General features: G+C 55.1%; 1 protein-coding gene across 12 annotated transcripts in view; it reads right to left on the bottom strand.

Moving 5' to 3' along the window:
- The window catches only part of SEC16A (SEC16 homolog A, endoplasmic reticulum export factor), a 31,295-nt gene extending 14,514 nt beyond the window's left edge, over positions 1 to 16,781 (bottom strand). For 6 of the 12 annotated variants that reach the window (XM_019756747.3, XM_019756744.3, XM_019756741.3 and 3 more), the window contains exons 1-8: positions 15,960 to 16,099; positions 7,914 to 11,539; positions 6,101 to 6,237; positions 3,892 to 3,989; positions 2,448 to 2,574; positions 1,848 to 2,025; positions 1,603 to 1,762; positions 549 to 691 (exon numbers count right to left, since the gene is read on the bottom strand). In XM_019756747.3, coding sequence (XP_019612306.3) covers positions 549 to 691; positions 1,603 to 1,762; positions 1,848 to 2,025; positions 2,448 to 2,574; positions 3,892 to 3,989; positions 6,101 to 6,237; positions 7,914 to 11,483 — 4,413 coding nt within the window. In that variant the 5' untranslated portion in view covers positions 11,484 to 11,539; positions 15,960 to 16,099. Of the gene's footprint in view, positions 1 to 548; positions 692 to 1,602; positions 1,763 to 1,847; positions 2,026 to 2,447; positions 2,575 to 3,891; positions 3,990 to 6,100; positions 6,238 to 7,913; positions 11,540 to 11,645; positions 11,762 to 15,959; positions 16,138 to 16,642 lie in introns of those variants that run through there. The other 6 variants (XM_074331352.2, XM_019756748.3, XM_088793149.1 and 3 more) reach the window with 6 other exon arrangements.
- Between the last annotated feature and the right edge of the window lie 5,469 nt (positions 16,782 to 22,250).

Consider the following 22,250-nt stretch of genomic DNA (forward strand, 5'->3'; position numbering starts at 1 on the left):
GTCCTCCACTAGGGAGACTCAGGTGCTCCCTCAGGGAGGGCATCCATGTCTGGTCGGCAACAATGATTTTCAAACTTTATTTTAAGCAGTGACATCCATCCCCACCCTCACCACCCCCCCCGAAGCAAGGCGTGTGACAGAGGCGGTCTGTGGGGTTGCGACACAGGGTGCCCCACACCGGCCTCCAAGGCACCCCACCCCCCACGGCCACAAGCTCATGAAGCACCTCAACCCATTACCGAAAATCACCAGTAAAATGAACATGAACACAGTCCTGCCCTCAAAATCAGAAACGCGCTGGAGGAAAGTGAGCAGCCAATAAAACCAAGCCTAACATAACACCAGAGCAGATGTTTAAAATGCCGACATCTGGCAGGAAAAGCACAAAAATAACCAAAGAGAATGAGAAAACCTCTCAGGTGAAGATTCACAGGAACAAGCATTTTGCAAGGCCGTGTTTTACAGACAATGGTGCACGAGGGGAAGACGACCAGCAGCGAAGCGTGTACAGGCGGCCCAAGCACGCCGCAGCTCTGCCCCCAAATCACCTCCATGCTGTGGACTTCCACCAGGGCGGGCTGTCCTTCCGAAGGCAGATTGGGGATCACCTTGATGAGCTGGCCCCCGGGACCAAACCTGGCACAGATGTGAGGCACGGAGAATTTCTCAGGAGAAGTGGGTCTCGATGGGGCTACATTTAAATGAAGTGAAAACAGCACCATCAGGTTGGCAGTTCTGAATTCGATCAACAGCTTACATTTTCCCAGCAGCCCTCTGAGCTGGAATGTCAGATTAGGCTTCCCAATAAACAGACTTTCGACTGGAAGTTAATGACTGCTAAATGTCCCATTAAAAAGCAGAACTTAGCCTATGTATTAAAAGGGGTTTAAATGGGTAAAAGGAGACCTGTTCTCTTCCAAAGGGAAGCAGCTCCCTAAAAGAACCACGTGTTACAGGACGCAGCGCCCCCTGGTGCTCAGCGCCCCACAGCCCTCTGTGCTCTTAGCGTTGGTCCCGTCCCAGTTTCCAGTCTGAGTATCACAGGGCTCAGTAAGCATGACACACTGAAACAGCTCAAGTCGGAAAGAAAAGAGGGCTTTCAACTGAAATACTACTTTAAGAAGCAAAGTCCACTGTTCTGTTTTAGAACTTCACGCATACTTTTGCAGTTCTCAAGAAATAGCGTTTGATCAAACATTTCAGAGGGGAATTGCGCGTCAGGCACGTGACAAGTCTACCCACAGTTCGGCGAGGGGAATTAGAAGATTCCTCCCAAACTGCTGACCCGAGTGGTCGGCACTAGGGATCTCACCCAAGAGCCAGGCAGCGAGCCTGCATGCAGTACACGGTGTGGACTTGACAGGTAGGCAGCGCTCAGGCCCCCCTGGGAACCACCCTGCAGCCTGAGGGATGCTATCAGCCCATCGTGGCATGCCCTGTCACTCAGGACGGGCATGCTGTGACACAGCTGTCCTCACCGCACAGAAGATCAGACTAGGCCATCGCCAATTCCTATCAGTTACACCTCCCCGTTTCTCACCACAGGCATGTGCCGCCGCCCGGCGCTGACCTGTGGGCGCCCAGGGCCTCGACCGCACACACCTTGCTCCGCGGCGGGCCAGCCGGCGTCGGCAGGGTAGCCGTACTCTGGGAAGCCCTGGGCGCTGTAGGTGTCATAGGCATAATCCCCATGGAAGGAGCCTGGCGGAGGCGGGGCCTCGTAGGGGCCGGCGGTGCCACTGCGACTTCTGTAAACCTGACTCTTAGAAAACAAAGCCAACAGGGGAAGTCAGTTCACCGCAAACGCCAGCCAGACGGGGCACGCGCTGGCCCACAGCGCCACCCACCTGCTGCGAGTGGGTGCTGAAGCTGCTACGGCGGCTGGGGGCGCCCAGGCTCCGGGCCGAGTGGTCGCTGTGCTCGCTGCGCCTGTCCCCATCGTCCCTGAAAGGGTCCCTGTGGAGCTCCAGGTCATCTTCGAAGCTCCCCGTGAAGCGAGGGTCGTACCGCCAATACTTCTCAGGCCTGAGGAGGCACAGACGGGCGCTGGGGGCCAAGTGGCACGCCACACACAGCCCCCGGGTCCTCACGGCCCTGTGCCCCCCGCCATCCGAGTCCTGACCTAGAACACTAGTCCGAGCCCACCCTCAAGCGGGGCCGCCCAAGTTCACAGCCCATCTGTGCACGTCAGGGACAAGCTGCACGTGCACAGCCAACGTCACACCGTCTCTCACGGACACGGAGGCAGAGGAGCACAGCAGCTCCCAGGCCCTCGTTCCGAGGCTGGTCCTCCACCTATGACCCAATGCAAGACATGCTGGGAGGGTCTGTTCATCCTCCTTCCAGACAGTGACCGTGACGCTAGCTGCTCGCCGGGAACCCACACACACCTGCAGCTGTGGGTCTCTTACAGGCACGCCCTCCTCAGCGAAGGGCCCCTTACGCACCTGTCAGCATAGGTGTAGTTTTCTTTCCTGTACTGGTCATAGTCCGCATCATACCAGTACCTGCGGTCATAGTGGCGGGAATCCCTGAGTCTAGAGCCATAGGGGTACCGATCCCACTGACCCAGATCTGCGAGCAAGGGATCAATGGGTTAATACAACACACGAAAGAGGACACTGGCCTTCACTGCAGGAGCCACGCCGCCCCAGGCCGAAGAATGTTTCCAGGCTCCCAGGCGAAACAAACCTTCCTCCCACAAACCAGCACAACCTGGGATGTAGCTGAGACCAGAGGCCCTGCTGTGTCCTGCCTCAGTGTACAATGCCTCGTGGCCACCGGCCGTTTCTCTCTCAATATGTGTGATTAGAAAGACAAAAAGCTGCTAGAGAGCAGACATCTTTATTTAATTCTTGCTCAGTTACTGCTTTTCAACAGTTAATCCCATAACTATAATCCCATAACTGACATCTCTTCTAACGTGGTCCAGAAAGTTTTAATACTCTCAAAATTAAAAGATTACTTTAAAACAAACATTAACATTAAAACAAACCAGAAGCACCAATTTTCAAGTGTGTGCAGGACTTAGGTCTGAAGAGATGCAGATGTAAAGGGGGAAACAGGCTGTGGAAGCAGAAGGCGGGCGGCCACGTTGGGACAAGCGAGGGGCTGCAGCCCGGTACCCTCCATGCACCAAGAGCAGAGGACACAGCCCGGCACAGAGAGCGGCAGGGCACTTGGGGACATGCCACCAAGAAGCACACGCTGCCGGACAGCAGGCTGCACCTGGGCAGCGAGGGGACCATCCTATGTCTGCACCCTGCAGTGCTGAGGCACCGGCCATGGGCGGCCACGGAGAGTGTCACACGTGGCTGGTGTGAGAGCAGCCACTTTCTCATTTCGGTTACAGTGGTACCTCGGTTTTCGAACATAATCCGTTCCGGAAGACCGTTCAAGTTCTGAAACGTTCAAAAATTGAGGTATGGTTTCCCCATAGAAAGTAATGAAAAATGGATTAATCCATTCCAAACCTTTAAAATCAACCCCTCAAACTGCAAATTTAGCATGAATTTTACTATCTAATGATACCACAGATCCATAAAATTTACGGCGTTCATAAACCGAAATGTTCGTCAACGGAGACGTTCGAAAACCAAGGCACTACTGTACTTTAATCAACTGAAATAGCCACCTGTGGGTAGGGCAGCTCTAGAACTACTGATAATTATGCTTTGCCAAAAAAATCAAACTGCCAATATGATAAAGACCCGTTAATGCTGTAATTACGGTATTATTTCTTAATGCAAAGCAGCAATATAATTATTTCCACATGCAGATTGTTTTCAGTGCCCTGACTCTTGGCTGCATAGACACTGATAAAAAGGAGACGTCCCGAAGCAGCCCCGGCGGGCACGCAGTGCTGGCTCCGTCCACGGCCGCTGCTCCCACCTGCATACTCGTACTGGCCGGAGTAGTAGCTGGCATAGTAATCACTTTGGCTGCTCCATCCACCTCTGGGTTGGGGATAACCCTCAGGGTACCCCTGCCTGAAAAAACACAGTGCTGTTAAAAAACGAATTACCTACGTTGGAAAGTGTGACAAGGTCTCAGTCCACACAAATCACCCCCACAGCAGCAGGCATTCGTCAGAGCACTCTGGAAAATCTCATCAGAAGATCCAAAACAGTAACAGTAATGACATACAGGATTCCCTACCACACAGCCAATGACAACTGCTTGTCAAGTACCTGTGAACTCTCGTGTTCTCAGTGCTAACGCAGGTTCGCAAGTTTCTGACATACTTAGCAGAGCAAAAGGCACTGAGATACAAAAGTCACCAAAGCGACGTTAAGACCCTCTGCGCAGACGGCACTGTGTCCTCTGGGCGGCCCCCGGTGCCCAAGAGCTGACGGGCACGGGACTGCCTGCCTGCCTCATGGCACAGAAAAGGTGGGACTTAGCCAAAGACCAGGTATCAGACCTGAGGCAGCGAGATTCTTCGCAGGCTTAATGACATTTCCATTTTCTCATCGCTAGTTTTAGGTGATATTTGATTTTCAAAACCGGCTTTCCTCGCATCGCACTCAGCCGAGCTTGCTCCTGGGCGTGAGTGCCCGGCCCTCAGGCCCTGCGGCCCCTCCCGCTGCTCCCACAGGATACCACCCGCTGCCCCAGCACCCTGAGGGGAGAGCTATGCTGCCACATCCGTCTGCACAGACTGACAGCGCCTGCACACACGTCAGCGGGCTCCTGAAAAATGATCTGACACAGCGGGAAACGTAGAACACGCCATGTCCTCACTGCCCTCAACAACCCTCCATCTGTTAGGGAGGGTCCACTCTCACCTCAGGCAGTTCCTACAGGGATGTGATCACAGTGGGCACAAGATGATAAGCCAACGCTAAACCTGTGTGTGAAAACGCGCACGCACGTGCACACACGCGTATACATGTACATACACCCCCAACCAAAGCAGGCAGGAAAAAGGAGACGTCAGCACCGTCACAATGTGGTGCTGCGAACCCCGCAGGTAAGTCAGGGTGATGGCCACTCCTGTGGGGGCAACCAAGCGTCTGCTCGGGCGTCTTCTCAACGCTGAGCCAGCTGGGTCCCTTGAAAGGAGCTCCGTGTTAACCCACAGGTGGGCCGGCGAAGGCAAACCTCAACGGCCAGAAGCGCTGGTCCCCACTCCTCCAAGCTCCCCAGCCTCTCAGTGAGTCCCAGTGCTTATTTTAAGTGCAACCTTCACTGTGCAGGTGACTCACAGGTGCTACAACCCTGGTCACCTTCTCACATAAAGCACCTAGAACACTGGACTACATACAGGTCCGTGCATCCCTCGGGGCAAAGTACGGGGTCAGCCGAACAGGCAAAGGCTCAGGCCACAGCCTTGGCTCGAGACACACTGTCAGACACGGAAGAACCAGCCTAAGGAACCCATGAAGTTGAGAGGCGGGGCAGGGACACAAAGTTCATCCGTGGCCACACCTTCTCTGTCCCGAGTGTCAGGAGCCACACCCCGCCTGGCAGACGGTCCGCCTCCAGCGTGCTGCCCACAACTGCAGGTGGGCGCTGGAAGGCGGGCGAAGCTGAACAAGCTCACAGCCCCACTGCATTCCCACGCTGCCAACGTCCGAGTGGGAGGGCTCTGACCTGCTTACGTCTGTCCTCAGCTCAAGGCAGGATGCCAGGGCTCTTCCAGCAGCTCTCATTTGTAATTGCAAAGCCGGGACAGTGTAAGAGAAGCAGGACAGAGACGTTCGCAGGTCAGGACAGTGTTGGGGTGACAACATGGGCTTTGAGGCCAAGGGCCAGCCGCGTTCTGGCCTGAGAATCCTGGGATCTCTGTGACCAGTAGTGGGGTGGGATCTGCACAGGTTAAGCCTGAACACTCAGCCGGCAAACCTCATCGTGCGTGTGCCTCAGCGATGGCACAACCACCTGCATGGGGCAGTGGTGCCTGCCCGGGGGCCGTGCAGGGTCTGCCTCACCAAACGCGGGCTGACAGCATGGCCATGCCTGCGTGGCAGTGTGCTTAATTCGATTTAAAAATGGATCCTGCACTGACAAAACGTCCACACGTGAACTAGGTTTGTACGACCCTTTACACAAGTCTTTGCCCGTCACCACCGCAGCCAGCAGTACAAACGTCACTCACCTGGCAGCTGGCCGGTCTGAGCAGTGACTTGCCCGGGAGCTGGGCCGCTCAGGCTCAGGGTAGCGGTAGTTCTCGGCATAGGCGGATGCTGTGCTGTCGTAGGGCCTGTATCGGGGGTCGTATAGGCCATACATGTCCTGTTGGAAGACAGGTTTGGGCAGCGTTAGACACCAGTGGAGCCAGCCGATCCAGCTCTGAGAGGCACCGATGACAGCTCGCCAGGGAGCATGCAGAACAGAAACCGCAGGCAGGCAGCGCACATTCCTAAAACAGACTGTCTGGCCACACTCGGGAGATGCCAGCGCATGTGCAGCTGACCCCCAGGTGTGGCGGCAACTGCCAGGGGCCCTGCAAGGTCCTGCCTTCTGCGGCCTCGCGTGCGGAGATGCCTGGGCACCACCTCAGGTGAGCAAAGGAACCAGGGTCCACTGCAGTGGGTCCTGAAGCCACGGCAGCCTCAGAAAAGCTGTTTCATTCTCCGAGCCTCAGCCCCACTGCGAACCGCTGAATCACCACAGCCATCTCCAAGGGGAGGCCACGTGAGAAGCTGAAGCACAGATGAGGTGACCCAGGCACCAGTTATGACCAGTCCTTTGTGTCTGAGAGTCTGACTCTCCGCCACTGCCTCGCAGAGGACAAGAAATCACATAACGTGGGCTGACTGACCCTACCGGTAGCTACGATAACGCAGAGAAAAGCCAGAGGGACGTGGGGAAGGCAGATGGCTCCCACAGAAGTGATTGGGGCTCCTGGCTAGCACTTCCAGGGTGCGGAGGGGGCACTGCACACAGGACTGGAAAGAAGGGGCGGGGGGCGAGCTCCGTGCTGCTGGCCGGTCTGGGTTGCCAGCAGGGCTTCACTTCCTGCTATGGAACCAGGAGTCCCCGCGGCTCCTTTCGGAACCTCGAATTCACAGGTCTCAGAGGTCTAAGTGTTCTCACGCACAGGTGCTCACAGCCCATGACAGAGCACAGGGCCCCCACCCCCGGCCAGCCCCCCGCAGCCCTGCCCACAGCCTCTGACCGCAGGGTCTCAGGTGCAGTCAGCAGCGTGGTCACTGGCACGTGCCCATACCCCGAGTCCACAACCCCTGCCTCAGCGGGCCGTGGGTGACGCTGGGCCCGGACCGGAGGTGACAAAAAGCATGTAATAATCAAACGTGTCCACTCTGACCCTACTTTTCCCAACGAATGTAGGATTAAACAGAACCTAATTTAAACAACTCATGAGCTTGCAGCACCGTGAAGAGGCAGAAACAATCTCCTATGTAGCACAGCCCGCCCCCCCCCCACTGCTGGAATCACCACGTACCTGAGAGAAGCCAACAGAATTTCATCCCTTAGCTGTTTCATTCGGATTACATTCCAAACTTAACTTTTTCCCTCACTATTTTTATTCCGAAGGAGGAGTTTAAAAGACTACTTTTCCTATTGCTCCTTACACAGGTTTTTGTCCCAACACCTCACAGGAGCTCAAGGGGCCATCCTCATGTCCCAAAGCATGAACTCAGCACCCGGGTGCTGTGCACAGCCAGCAGGTGCGACCATCACAAAGCTGGGGGACGCTGTCAAACAGAACACAGCAGGCACGCTATGCAACTCGGTGCTGACACATAGTGTGGCCACCACGAGACGGGCCATGCTAGGCTGAGCGTGAGGTGGGAGCACTGTTCTCGCGAGCAGCACATGGGACGGGCGTCCTGCCCACCAGCAGGACGATGGGTCACTTCCGAACTGACCGACAAAACCCTGCCAAGGAGCACACGAGAGAGAACCACTGTTCAAAAGGTTCGGCCACCGGAACTCAGCCCTACCTGGTAATAGAGGGGGCCTGTGCCAGGGTCCGGCGGATACGGTGAGGGGTACTGGGACTGGTAGCCGTCGTACAGGGGTCTGTGATAGTAATAGGACGCCAGGTCGGGGGGCGGCTGCTGCCACTGCTGGTCTGCCTGCACGGCCGCCTGGCCTGAGCTGCTGGAGGACTGAGGCGGCCGAGGCGGCAGCTGCTGACTTGGGTCAGCTGGAGCCGGACCTGCGGGTGGCTGGGTTGAGTCTGGGGGCTGTCCTTGCGCCGGTGGACTTCCTGGGTTGGATGGTTCTGCAAGCGGGGCTTTGGGGCCTTGTGGAGGCGGTGGTGCTGGCTCCTGCGGGGCTCTCTCTAGGCCACGTTGGTCCTGAGCATCTTTCGTCACCTGTTGATAGAAATGGTCTGGGTTATGTGCCCCAGGCCCAGGCTGTCTGGGGTGACTGGGGCTGGTCTGCTGGTAAGAAGGTGGGCTGTCAGCGTGGGACGGGCTGTACATTCTTACAAGATCGTCCAAAGTCCTATGTGGTGTCAAGTCTAGGGCTCCTGGAGTCCCCTCCCGATTACTGGGGTGATCTGCCTTATTACTGGGCGGTCCCGAGGTGGCGTTTGCGGGCGGCACCAACATGCCATCTGTGCCCCCAGCACAGCTATTAACCAACTCTGGAAGAACGTCCTCTGCATTATAAACCTTTTGACCTTCGGGAAGCAAGCTCTTTGGAACTGGATGAGATGGTGGCTGAACCAGCAAATTAGCAGGTTGGGCGGAAACCACTTCAGGGATAGCAGAAACTTGTGGAAAATTACTCTGGGCAAGACTGTTAGGCAGAGGCGAGCACGTGAGGGAGCCGGCTGGAACCCCAGACAGAGGAGCGGCTTCTCCACAATCACCCCCCACAGCCCGGCTGCTCGTGGTGGCTTTGTCTCCCACCCGAGCGTCTCTCCAGGACCGACTCTTCTCATTGGGGTTTGACAAGGACACAGAAAAATTAATGGGCTGAGCCAGGTGACAGCTCTGATCAGGCTGGGCAATCAAGACTGGCTGATTTTGCAAAGATTCAGTGGGCGGTGAGGACAACAGACTGGCAGAACCAGAACCAGAACTCGCCTGCGACGGAAGGGTGTCTTCCTCTCCCATTTTGGGAGGGTTCTCGAGATTCTCAGAAGCACCAATGCCGTCGCCACTCTGTAGAGGGGGCAGGCAGCCAGGCTGTGGGGACAACTGACCGGACACTCCCTCATCTGGGGGCTGAATCACTTCTGACGGCTGAGGTTTCGCAGGCACGTGCAGCACAGGAGCAGCCGGGGCTAGGAGGACGTTGCCTCCAAAGTCTGGCAGCTCGTTCTGGGCCCATAGCGTCGTTGCCGGGCTCTCACACTTGACGGCTCCCTGAGCCCGGGTCGATGGTCTCTTCTCAGGCGTCAGAAGCACGGATTCCGAGGGCGGCCCCAGCCCCTGACCAGCGTCCGTAGGTGCAGCAAGAGGCAGAGGACAGGCCTGGGGGGGGAAGAGCGTCTCCATGTTGTCCGGTGGCTGCTCCAGGTTGCCAGGGCAGGCGTCAGGTGGCACGGCGGCTGGTCTGCGCTTCTTCCGCTGGGCATGGGTCCCCCTCACCTCGCCCACCACATTAGCACGATCTGCCTCGACTGGTTTCACTCCAACTAAGTGGGATTTCACGGGTTCAAAAGAACTATTTGCACTTGTCTGAAAGATCCCTGTAGGTTTTGGGGGACTTGGGGTTGAGGGCTGGGGCAGGCTGCTGTGGTACTTCTGGCTCACGGCGGTGTCATCTGTCTCACCCCCCACAGGAGAAGAATCGATTTGCTTAAAAAAAATCCCTGAAGCCTCATCCTCAGGTTTCCCAACTTCCTGCTGAATGAAAGTGCCCAGGTCCTGGGGCCTGGCCGCACCTGGACGCCTCCTGTGGCTCTTGCTGCTGTAACTGGACGACACGCCGTCGGGGCACACGGAATGAAGCTGAGTGTCCAGGGCCTCAAGATTTGGGCTCCCACCTCCAGCGTGGCCCATGACACTGCGCCTGGGGACAGCTGCTCCAGGAAGGGGCCCGTATCTGAGCTGATCGCCTGGGGAGGAAGGGTCCAAACTGGTGGGTTCACGTGGCAGAACCTCTTGATTCTGAGTGAATTCTGAGTTCTCAGCATTCTCATAGTGTGAGCTGCCAGCGTCCCGAGTCCCCGCACCAGCCGTGTCAGCCCACACATCAACAGCAGCGTTTTCAGTGGTTGGCTTATCATGTTGGACGCCTGAAGACCGAGGGAAGAATGGGTGCGTGTCTCCTCCCTGCGGTGTGGTCTCACAGTTGGAGGCGCTGGGAAAGGCCTGGTACATGCCGCCTGCCCCCACGTATGCAGGGGGATGGCCAAGTCCAGGACTGGGGGAGAACCCGTCCAAGGCAGTCTGACCAGCAGAGCCCGTTTTCTCAGATGAGAGGTTCTCCTCATTTTCCATCTCTCCCCCTTGGAAAAACACGGAGAGCGCACCCGAGTCGGCTTCTGGGAGGGCCCGGCTGGTCCCGGCCCCCACAGCATAGTGCAAATGACTTTCGGGGCTATTTCCCTGAGCGAGGGGGTTAACAGGAGCAGGGTCTGGGAACTGCTCTTTATTCACTCCTGGATTCGGCCGGAAGTCCTGGCCAGCCCGAGTGCTCCCAACTCGGAAATTCTGCCTGAATGCGTTTTCAAGATCAAAGTTACTTGCTGAGTGGTTTCCACTTTGCAGGTAGGCTGCCTCATCTCTTCCGTCACCAGCCATGGGTCCTGGTAAAGACACTAGTGGGCTGTGTGGCTCGTGGCCAGGACCTTGATGTGGGTTGGACGGAGAGAGGAGGTGGGAAATGCTGGAGGCCTGGGACACCGCATTCTGAACAGGTCCTTCTGGGCAGGGCCAGTAATGCTGAGCCGGGGGCTGTGGGGCTCCTTGTGCCGGCCCCCACCGCCCTGGCATTTGCTGATGAGGCTGAGGGAAGAAAGGGGACGTTGCTGGTGCCGCAGCACTGTCGTGCGGGTTCTGCTCACTTGGGGGCCTGTCGGGCCCAGGCAGGTTCCCATGTGGATGGCCCCCATGAGAACTGTCAGGACCCGCTCCTGGAATGTACTGAGTCTGGGCTTCCCATTCGGAGCTGGACGAGACCTCGGCACTCCTGTTCATCTCGGGCCCGGGCAGTGCTGAAGGGGTCAACACACTGGAAAATGAGCCCGCATCTGCCCTGGGCTGCGACACAGATCCTGGCAGAGGCTCGTGGGGTCCCTGGGAGCCACCTCCAGCATCTGTGTGAGGCACAGGCAGAGCAGAGCGCTGAAGAAACGCTGGCGGGGCCGGGCCTGGCAAAACAGGTGGGCTGCTTTTGGACAAACTGCCCAACGACGTGCTCTGGAGCGCCTGTCTACTAAAAGCAAATGGGTCTGTCACCGGCTGCAATGGGCGAGTTCCTGGAGCCACTGGTGCACTAGCTATCGCCTGTCTCCTATACGGACTGCTGGACCAGTGTGTGCTCTGAGGGGTCCCGGCTGGAGGTGGCCCCACCATGCTGGGTGGGACGGCCTGGGGCGGTGGCTGCATGACTGATAGATGCCACTCACAGAAAGATGCAGGATACAGGCTTTCCTTAATCTAAACTGAAAAAGAAAAAGAAAAAAAATTAGCATCAAATCCATATATTCAGTCACGGTTGCAATAAGGAAATTAAGAAAAAAGACAAAGACGGTAACGGATTTCACATACATAAGTCCTGAGCGATACATGTCTGCTCCCCTCACTCCCAGACAGAACTGCCGCCGCTCCGGGAGCTCTGGGCAGCAGAGCGTGGAGCAAGAACACTGGGCCGGAACATGGAAGCTGGCTGTGCCCTGACTAGCTGAATGACCTCAGACAAGTCACTGCCCTTCTCTGGGGCTCAGTTACGTAACCCAGCAAAGTACCCACCCGGAATGCCCGCTGCCTCCATGGTGCCTTCACCAAGCTGGCAGGGACGAGGGAGAACCTGCCGGTCTGACTGACTAGCAGGGACGCAGTAACTTTTCCTGTAACTTATCACCAGACCCAGAAAGAGCCAGCTCCCTGCAGACTGCATATCACACTTCTCATACAGGTTCATTCTAAATCTCAAAAGGAAAACCAAGTTTAAAATGTGCTCTTCCGTTTTCTTTAGTGAAAAAGTACTATAAAGCACAGATGCAAACTGCAAAGTAGGAACATGAACTGTATGTATCTAAAATGCCTTTTATCCCACCACGTAAAGTGTCTCATTTTTTGCACTTGGACTGGCTGCATACCAACAGCACAATGAGCTGCCTGACTGTTGGCACTGTCATGACTATGCCTGGTAAATGCCACGTCCATGTAAAGCAGCTGTCAAAGTGACCAAATGAGGGGGCGGCTGGATGGCTCAGGTGGTTAGGGCGCGAGCTCTCAACAACAAGGTTGCGGGTTCGATTCCCGCATAGGATGGTGGGCTGTGCCCCCTGCAACTAAAGATTGAAAACGGTGACTGGACTTGGAGCTGAGCTGCGCCCTCCACAACTAGATTGAAGGACAACAATTTGGAGCTGATGGGCCCTGGAGAAACACACTGTTCCCCAATATTCCCACATAAAAAAATTAAAAAAAAAAAAAAAAAAAAGAAGAAGTACCAGTTGGTTGTTACACAGTAGTCACGTGGATGTAGAGTACAGCATAAGGAACAAAGTCAACAACATTAAAACAAACAAAAAAAAGTGACCAAATGACTTGATTCAAACATTTTGAAGAATAGGCAGAGTGCCAACAAAACTTTTATAGAAACAAAGGGGTAAAAATCCTCTTTACAGTGTTTTCTGTTGTTGATTATTTTTAAATAAATCAGGTATAACAGTTAACCTGTACTTTGAAAACAAAAAAATCCTAGTCCTGCCTCTTTCCAACACTGTTCTCTGTAGGTATCCCTCCTTTTCTCCCCAGCACCACCCTCACAAACAGACTGTTTCGCCAATCACAGAGAAAAGTGAACATCAAAGGGAGAAATGCTAGAAGGACTCTAGAGTTGAATCCACTTTTTCGTTCTTGGAAATCTTTCTAATATGCAAATTAAAAAACCACTTATGAATGTACTTTAGGTAAAGCACTTTACAAATAAAAGTTCCTATCCCCATCTGAAAACGAATCCTATGAATCTGATTCGCTACCATCACTGCCCACACGCGCTGTCCTAGGTCAACAGGAAACCCTTTCCGACTAACAAACACTTCGCAGCTCAAATTTAATAGACTGTATATTATATACTAGGAACAGCATCAGAGACTGCATTTGGTTCCAAGCTGTCATTTTAAAACAGAACATTTACAGCTCAGTTTTATATGGACTGAGGGTAGAACAGGCTGAGCGTTTTCCTCTGTGAAACAGGTACCCAGGACATCTTCCGGGACACAACTTCCTCCTTGCAAGGCTTCAGAAGACCCTCAACCATTCTAAGCAGCTAAAAAACAAACAAAACAAAAAGTACGGTGCACAGGCCTAGAGGATTTGTTCATCAGGTGTCACTGTGAGAGCAAGACTGGGCGTCCAGCAGAGTGGCTTGGGCACACCTCTTCTCTTCCTGCAACCCAGTATCTTTATCCATAAAGTGAGAGAGTTAATGTGATGACTTCTAAAGTCCCTTCTAGGTTTAATCTTATCAAATTCTACTCACAGAGGATTCTAGGATGCACTAATCCCTACCACTGTTTAACAAGGAAATCTTACCAGAATCTAAATTTCCCATGTTTATACTTAAATGTTTTCCTTGCAGAAACTCTTAAAATTGTCTCAACTTCTAGACTGAGAATCGTTTTAGAAGCAAACGCTATCACTTCCCCACAAAGTAGCATCCCCTACTCTCCTGACCACAGAGTGAGAGCTTTTTAGCAATATACCAATTCCATTTGAAACAATCTTGGACAATCTTATTCTTTTGATCTTTTTTCTCTATTCACCAGCAGAAAAACAATGCAACTGCGTGTCATTTATCTCATGATGACAGGGAATTTTATTCTGTCCAGTAAGTCATTCTGTAGCCTCAAGTCATCTAACTTTAAAAAAGATAGTTTCAGAAAAACCAGCTGATTTTAAGATGCATTATTCATAAACCTAGTCTTCGATTTAACTTCCTTGTGTCCGTGAAATATTGTGGCATGACCCGTTTCCAATATAAATTCCTAGCTACTGAACCGAGATACTTAAAGCACACTCCTTCCCTCCCAGAGCCACTGCCCCAGCTGCAAGTGTGTAAACCAACAGGAGCACAAAGAAACACCTGCGTCTGCCCTCTGCCTACAACCTCCCCCATGGTGACAGCTAGAGTGACGGCCCTGCTAGACTCAACACTTGACCCAAAGACACCATAAACTCCAACTTTTCTAAGTACAGTCAAACACATTTAGATATTCAAGGAAAAGAAGCGGGAGTCTAAATACTGCTAAAAATGACAAAAACCCAAAAGGACATCCTGACACTGAGAAAAGAAGAAGGAATCATATGAAAGTTTACACATTACCCTAAAACAAACTCTCAGTACAATTTTGAGACTTACTGTAGTAACTGCTATTAAGGGTGAATGAGTCACAAGGAACAAGAAAGAAGTGCTCTTTTGCTGCTTATCTTATCTTTTTAAGATAACAGCACCCACAACCCTAAGAAAGGGCATGGAAAAAAAAACTGCAGGGAGGGTGGCTGTGCTCAAATTGCACAAGTGTCACTCTAGGAACAACTGTCTGTGACTCAGTTTGCTTCTTGTCATTTATGAGGATAGGAAATACCTCTGGGTAGCACCTGCATCATATGTACAAGGTGTGATAAAAAAACACGGTGACTGCTGCTGCCGAGTGCCACCCAACAGAAAGGCAGGACCTTTAATATGGGAAGCAGCCTGTCAAACCTTAGTAACAGTGTGTGACAAGTTTCAACTTGTTCGGTGCAGTCAGTTGGGTGTGAGCTACGGTTGAGAGAAGGTGTGTTTTAAAGTGTGCCGTAAATCATCCTCCATCGTAACAACGCTCCATGCCACACATTGCTTCTGGTACGGCAATTTTTGTCAAATAAAAACATTACAGTGCATCCTCATCCACCTTATTCACCAGATCTGGCACCGTGCGACTTCTGGCTGTTCCCTAAAGTCAAAATGACCATGAAAGACAAACGTTTTGAATCGATTCAGGACATCGAGGCAGCCACAACAGCACAACTAAAGTCACTCACAAAAGAGGACTTCCAGAAGTGCTTCAAAAAGTGGCAAGAACGACGGGATAAGTGTGTTCAAAATGTGGGGGAGTATTTTGAGGGGGTAATGGCAGTGTGTCTTTTACTGTAATAAACTTTTTAAAAATGTAAACATTTTTATCACACCTCATATATAAAACAAAACCTTAATAAGCAACCCGTGCCCCATCTCCAAGACATTTAAAAGTGAAGCTGCAAAAACTGATTTTAAATGGCTGAGATGTGTCCAGACGCTGTTGTAATACTTTCATCACAAAATGAGCAGGCTGGTTTACACATCCTCTAACCCTTGATACAAAACACCAGGACTTGACCTCCGTTGCAACATCTTGGTAACATAACAATGCTGCTCCCTGGATCAAATGTAAATCTAGCTCATCACCTGCATGGCTCAGTACAAATCTTTCAACCCATGAAGACAAAACAACTTCTGAACCTTAGAAGCAGAGGACGTGTTAAGAAATGTCCTAAGTGCGTGTACTCTTTAAAAAGTTGCAAGTCTGGCCTATCTTCCAGCCATTCCAACATGACCCCACACCGAGGCCACCAAGGCCGAGACAAGTGTCAACACAGCTGAGCCGAAAGGCACTCGCCAAGGACCCGGCCATTCGTGTGAGGTCCCGGTCAGTCTGACCAGCGGGCAATAAGGTGCGGAAGGCGACACGTGTGCCGCTCCCGGGCCCACCCGACCCCTCCGGTTCCCCCCACCGCCCCGGCACCCCCGCCAACCCCCCGGCGGCACCCCAGAGACGCGCTCGGGGACGGGCCCCACCCGCCGGCCTCCCTTCGCCCAGACCCGACCCTCACCGGCGCGCCGCAGGCCCGCCAAGGCCCGCACTGGCTCCCGCCGGGTCCCTTCGCGACCCCGCGCGCCGACCCCTCAGGAGCCGCTGGCGGAAGCCGGCCCGGCGGTTAAGACGAGCGCAGACAGAGTAGCCACAGCAGCCATCTTGGCACATCCGGCTCCGGTCGCCGCGGCCACTGCGCCGCCGACGTGTCCGGCCGCGACGTCAGCGCGCGCCACGCCAGCCAGCCCCGCCCCCACATTTCTCGTGACGCTCCGCCCGCCCTTGCCCCGCCCCCACATTAGCCCCGCCCCTGGCAACTACTCTGCCGACGCTCCACTCCGCCCCTTCGCCCGACCCTCTCCGGCGTCCAGTCCTTCACCGCCCATCCCTTCGTTTCGCCACCGTGGCCTCGCTTCACGCCTTGTTAAGTCCTTTAAGCCCATCTTTCCGTTCCGCTCCTTGGTCCCGCCCACCCCTCGTCCTGCCTCGCACATTAACCCCGCCCCTTGCCTGCTTCCTTCCACCGTGGCCCACCCTTGGCCCCGCCCCCGCCTGCGTCCAATCCTTCACCGCCGCATCCCTTGGCCACCCCCACCGGCGTCCATTCCTTCAACGCCTCATCCCTTCGTCCCTCCCCCTTGCCCCGCCCCGCAACGCGTCCAGTCCTTCAACGCCCATCCCTTGGCCCCGCCCCTTGCCCACCTGCCCGGCCGGGCGCGCCCGGGGGCCGCCTCGGGACGTCGCTTCGGTTACGCCTGCTCTTTCTTTAGCCGTGTCTCGTTTTAGGACGTGAGAAGGGTAGGGATTCTTCAACCAGACCCAAGGGAAAAACCAGTGTTGGACGACCGATGCCAGCAGGTGCACCCGCCGAGAAGAGCTACTTGACTGAGCCGAGAACCAGAGCGGCGCCTTGGCGCAGGCGCGTCCCTCCCCTTCTGCTGTGGGATTCAAAGGCTGGGAGACCGGCGAGAGGTGACAGCGCATGCGCTGGCCGCTGCAGCGGAGTGCGCGTGCGCACCTCGCGACGGCCGGCCGGTTGCCTGGTTACGGCTGTTAGCCGCTCCGGGTTCGTTCTGCTGGGGAAGTTCGTGCTAGCTCTCGGGAAGCAATGCCCATCTGCTCTCCACAGAGCCCTGGAAGGGGCAGACGCCGTCAGCCTCAGTCCACAGGCCGCCGTCGAAGCCCCACTGCCTGGCTGTGCGCGCCTCGGGGGTCCCACCCCAGCACGCCACCGCCTCTCCCTGGCCCCTCCTCCCCGATTGGCCGTCACCTTCGACGGCCCCTCTGTGCCGCCCCCACGCACGCAATCTGTCGGGTCCTTTTCCCTCCGTTGGGCGAGCAGGTCCAGCCTCTCTTTTGTCTGTCCTAATACCCGTCGACGTCCATGACTCTTCTCCCAGAGCAGCGGCTCCCCCTGTGTCCAGTAGTGTCCCGTAAGCCGCGGGGCCCGGTGAAAGGAGGCCCCAACCCTTGCTGAGTGTGCGCAACCCCGAAGGTACCAAGCGACAGGCTAGGCTACTGGGTGTCAGCAGCCTGCACCTCCGGTGGCTGCTGCCTCGTCCTGGTGCGCCCACCCGGCAGGCACCATCTGAGCCCTCCCAGGGAGGATCTTAGCGAAGAAAGGGTGCTGCCTTTTGTATCTCCATTTTTTCCGATGAGAAAAGGGAGGTCCGGCCTACTCACCTGCACACCTTCCTGGCAAGGATGAGGAAGAGCAGCAGCCCGCCCCACTTGCCCCAGCTCCTTCCAGAGGGCAGGAAGGGTGGCCAGTGTACCCGTCTTGCATCACCTGGCAGCCCAGCTTGCAGTGACGGCTGCTGCTACTGCTGCAGTGGCTGAGGTGCACAGCCCGGGGTGGGAGGGAACCCGGGTCACCGGTGGGAACGCGAGGCCTGGGAAGAAGGAAGGAGTGTGGTTCAGCTGTTTGTCTGCTGTGACACTGGCGAGGGAGCAGCCACGCTGTCAGAGCCTCAGGCAGGTGTGGGGAACGTTTCAGCCCATCTGACGTGGCCACTCTGCTAAGCTAACATTTGCCTTGCAGAGATTGAGTTCCCAGGTGGGAACACGTGGAACTCCACTGCCCTGGTCCCCTTCTTCCTTCTTCCTGGTGGTCACTCTGCTCTGCAGTTGCTTTCTCCCAACAAGGCGCTCCACAGAGAGATATCATTGTTAGCCCTCCTCCTGAAAGGGAAAAGTGGGGGCAAAGCACTGACTCCCCTCGGCTCAGGGCTGCGTGCCTCCTCTTTGCTCTCAATTTGAGTTCAAAGAGCCCAAGAGCTGGAGCCCAGACTTGCCCCTCTGGGGTCCTGAGGAGCCCAGTGGTTGGCCCTGGTGAGCTCTAACCTGGAGAGACCTTAAGCTGCAGAAATCAACCCACGCTGGACAAATGGAAGAATTCTGGGCCCCGGGGCAGAGCTGTTAAAGAGGCAGCCTTGTGTTGACTCCTGCAGGGTGACTTTAAGGAAAGCTTTGATTAGCTAGTTGACCTGCAAGGACCTTGGGCTTTCCTCCTCTCCCCTCCTCCCTCCAGCTAAGCCTCTGTCTGAGGGAAGTTTTCGCAGGTTCTCAGCCGTTTGCAGCCTGGTGTGGAAGAGGGTTCCTGGGCCCACGGCTGAGCCATCAGGCCTCTGGGCCGTGGAGGCCAGGGCGCGGCGCCACAGACCTTTTTTTGCTTTAAGGCCCAGCCTGCTACCTAGATGCTGTGTGCCCTTTGTCATCTTCCTTAACCTCCCTGATGGTCCTCCTCAACCTGGGGTTCAAGCAGGATGAGCACGTGGACAATCTGAGGGCTGAAACGGGGTGCTGTTGACACATATATGCTGGAACTGTTTCGGGCAAACGGATGTAGAATGACTGGCTGCAGAGCACTGGGGGCCTGCACCTAGGAGGTGTGTTGCCGTGACGGCCATCGTTATTCTCGAGCAGGCTTTCTTCCCTTTCCTGCAATGTCCACTCCTGTCTCCTTTCTCCTGATAGAAATGTCACCACCTCCCTGAAGCCCCTCCACCCCCGCCCCAGGTGGGCTAGAATCAACCGCTCTTTCCTGGGGGCAAAGTTGTAGCTCCTCATGCAGAGTCGCATGGTGGAATTATTGTCACGTTACCCAGAGCACACAGGTCACAGGGCTGCACGCTTGCCCGGACAATGGGCAGAGGCTGTGCCAGAGAACCCGGCTGTCCTTTCCATGTTTATGCCAGTCAGCCCCTCCCATTGGTCTGTGCTGTCCAAGGAGACCGCCACTGAGCACCTGCGGGCCGGTCTGAACTCTAATGCCCAAGTGCCATTATCTCATTGTCAACTTTTGATTATATGTTGAAATAATATTTTGGATATGTTGAATTAAATAAAATATACTATTAAAATTTATTTCATCTGTTTACTTTTGAAAAATGTAGGTACTAGGAAGTTAAAAATTCCATAGTGGCTGGCATATTTCCACTGGACTGTGTGGGTCTAGAAGGTGAGCACATTGGGAGAGGGGTTAAGGACCTCCACTCAGCATCCCAGCCTGGGGCTTATAGCGGCCTCGTTGTGGAGCTGGCTCTCTCCTGACCACCTACCAGCCAGGCCCCTTTGGGGGTGGGACTGCAATCTCAGGGGTCGTATGCCTCGTCCTTCACTTCCCGCACCAACCCCACCCCTGGCATAAAGTAGGGGCATTAGTGTGGTTTGTGGATATTTGTAGTGCAGGCTGCTCCATACCAGGTGCTCTGCTCAGCCCCTGACACGCACCCTCAGTCTGGGTGTTGAGGCTAGGGGCACAGGCGGGGGGCCTGCCCAGCTCGGCCTGGAGAGAGGAAGGGGCAGCCTCCATGAGACAGGGCTGGCTGAGTGGTCCAGACAAAAGTGTGGCAGGGCCTCAAGAGGTGGAGTGAGCAGGCAAGGAGGGCTTCCGGAGGAGGGAGGCCATAAGGGCTGAGGACTGGATGGCTGGAGAGGCAGGGGTGGGAGTCTGGTCCCCCAGGAGAAAGCAGGTCTGCAGGCGTTAAGTGTGTTCTGTGCATCTGTGTGTCAGACCCCTGTTGGTGTGCGGGCACCTGCGGTGTGCATTCAGGCCAAGTGTCGGGAGGGGGACACCTCCAGGGGAGTGCAGACCCGGGTGTAAGGCCAGCCCCGTGGGAGCCGCCCCAGACCCCCGGGGGACCTTGTGGGAGCAAATCCACACCTTGCCAAGAGCTGACATAGCAGGCTTGATGATATCACCGTCATCCGTGTCGTTAGCCTGAGCACGGCACTCTCTCCTGTCCGGTGTCTGGAAACGCTGCTGTTGATACATATATGCTGTCTCCTAGCCGTCTCAGAGAGCTTTTCTTTTTGAATTACTGAGCCGGGTACGAAGCATCTGAGGCAATACGTAAGAGATAGGGACAAAGTGGAAAGCACAAGGAAGACGCTGATTCCACACCCACCAGCTGTGGGACCACAGAGAGCTGGAGCTGCAGGAAACCTGTGTGGTGACCCCTTAGCTGCAGCGGGGCCCTGGGAGACCACCTCCCCAAAACTGTATGCAGAGGTTCACTGAGCCCCTACTGCGAGCCGGGCACTGCTAGGAGCTGGGCCGTGGCTATGGGACAGACAGGCCTGGCCCCTACCGTTGGGGAGCATGGACCACTAAGAATGCCCAGTGTGGGCGGAGGGCACCTGGATCCCACCTGCTTGGGGTAGGAGAGGGGCAGGGATGGAGGAGAAGGGGCATTTGTGGCAGAAGCAAACAGAAGCGTCTGCAGTGGCCAGGGACAGAAGCCCTGAAAGCAGGCGATGGCATGGCAGCTGGTGGGTCTGCATTGCGGGGGGTCCCCCCAGGCCCTGCGAGGGGATTTGCACTTGGTTTCTGAAAGCAAGGGAAGCTTTCTGGGGCTTTTCAGCCAGAAATGACATCATTAGTTTAGCCCCCCAGGTTCTCGTTCTCTGGCAGGGCACTAGGGAGAGCCAGGAGTCTGGGAGGTGGCCGTGGGGCCCCTAGGGGAGCAGCAAGGCTGCTGGGACCAGACTGGTGGGGAGAACCGAAGCCCGGATGACCTCTAAGGACTCTGCTCTTGCTGCCAACTGCAACCGCAGTCCTCAGCCCAGCCCAGGGAATAAAAAGGACAGGAAGGTGACAGTCCTAAGCACCATTGGTTAAGTGTGTAACTGAAGTTACAGGTGTGGACTTGGAGGCCAGAAGCGGGGAGGCTGTGGACCGGAAAGAGGAAGGGCCTGGGTGGAGCTGGGAAGAACTCCAACATCTTCAGGTTGCCAAGTGCCAGGCTGGCTGTGGCATTAACTCCTGGCAGTGACCTTGGCAAGTCCCTCCCTGAACATGTTTCTTTGTCTGAATAGTGATGGGCTGAGTGACATAGGCCCTCCAGGCCCCCCTAGTCCTTCCAGGGAAGGTGACCCCTCAAATGGTGATAAGAACATGGACCTGGGAGTTTCCCGCCCTGGCTTAAATGGGTGAACCTGGGGAAGTCACCTACTTCTCTGAGCCTCAGCTTCCTCATCTGTTAAATGGGATAATAACACTGTCGTAGGAAGTGGCCATGAGCGTTAGGTGAGGTGCAGACATAAACCTAGTGACTCACCGGTCTGGTGGAAGTGCCCATCAGAATGACCCTCTTGCCAAAGGGGGCACTGGCGGGGCACTGCCAGCAGGGGGAGGCAGAGCGTTGCCTCTGAGAGGGCGGTTGGAGTCCAGAAAGCCATTTCCTTGCTGGAGGCTCCTCCCAGGACTGGGCGGGACTCTGGGCTCTGGGGTGCTGGCGTCGGACACCCTGGCTGGTTCAGGACCTGGTCCCAATGCAGCCAGAGGAAGGTTTCTGGCTTCCCCATCAACCCCAGACGGCAATTTCTGGGAGAGGGTGGGGCATTCATTTCTGGACTTCCCCAGGGATGGGGGTGGGAGTCGTCGGCTGATAACAGATGCTCCATAAGTGCTCCCAGACTTGACTTAATGGCACAAGAGGACGTTTATTTTTCAAGCTCCATGCTTTGTGATGTAATACTCTGCTATGGGGACTGGTAAGTGTTGCTTTTTAATAAGTTTGATATTCAGCCTCGGCCTGAACCCATTAGGGGCACTGGTGACCGTGAGGTCCTCAGCCAGGTGTGGCCAGGGAGAGTGTCGGTCCACAGTCCGGTCTGCATACTCTTCTTTCATTCTACAGATAAGGAAATGGTTGGTGGGGAACACGGAACGTCACTGAAGTTCACACACTTTTTCAGGGCTTGTCTTTAAATGAAGTCATGTGAGCCGTGGTACAGTGTACAGGTTTGTCTTGACCTGGGCTCACTCAGCACAAAATGCAATGCAATCTTGTCGAAGAAACATACG

The sequence above is a fragment of the Rhinolophus sinicus genome, chromosome 16 (assembly GCF_057876585.1).
Source record: "Rhinolophus sinicus isolate RSI-liver-muscle chromosome 16, RSI-T2T, whole genome shotgun sequence".
In the NCBI taxonomy this organism is placed as follows: domain Eukaryota; kingdom Metazoa; phylum Chordata; class Mammalia; order Chiroptera; family Rhinolophidae; genus Rhinolophus; species Rhinolophus sinicus.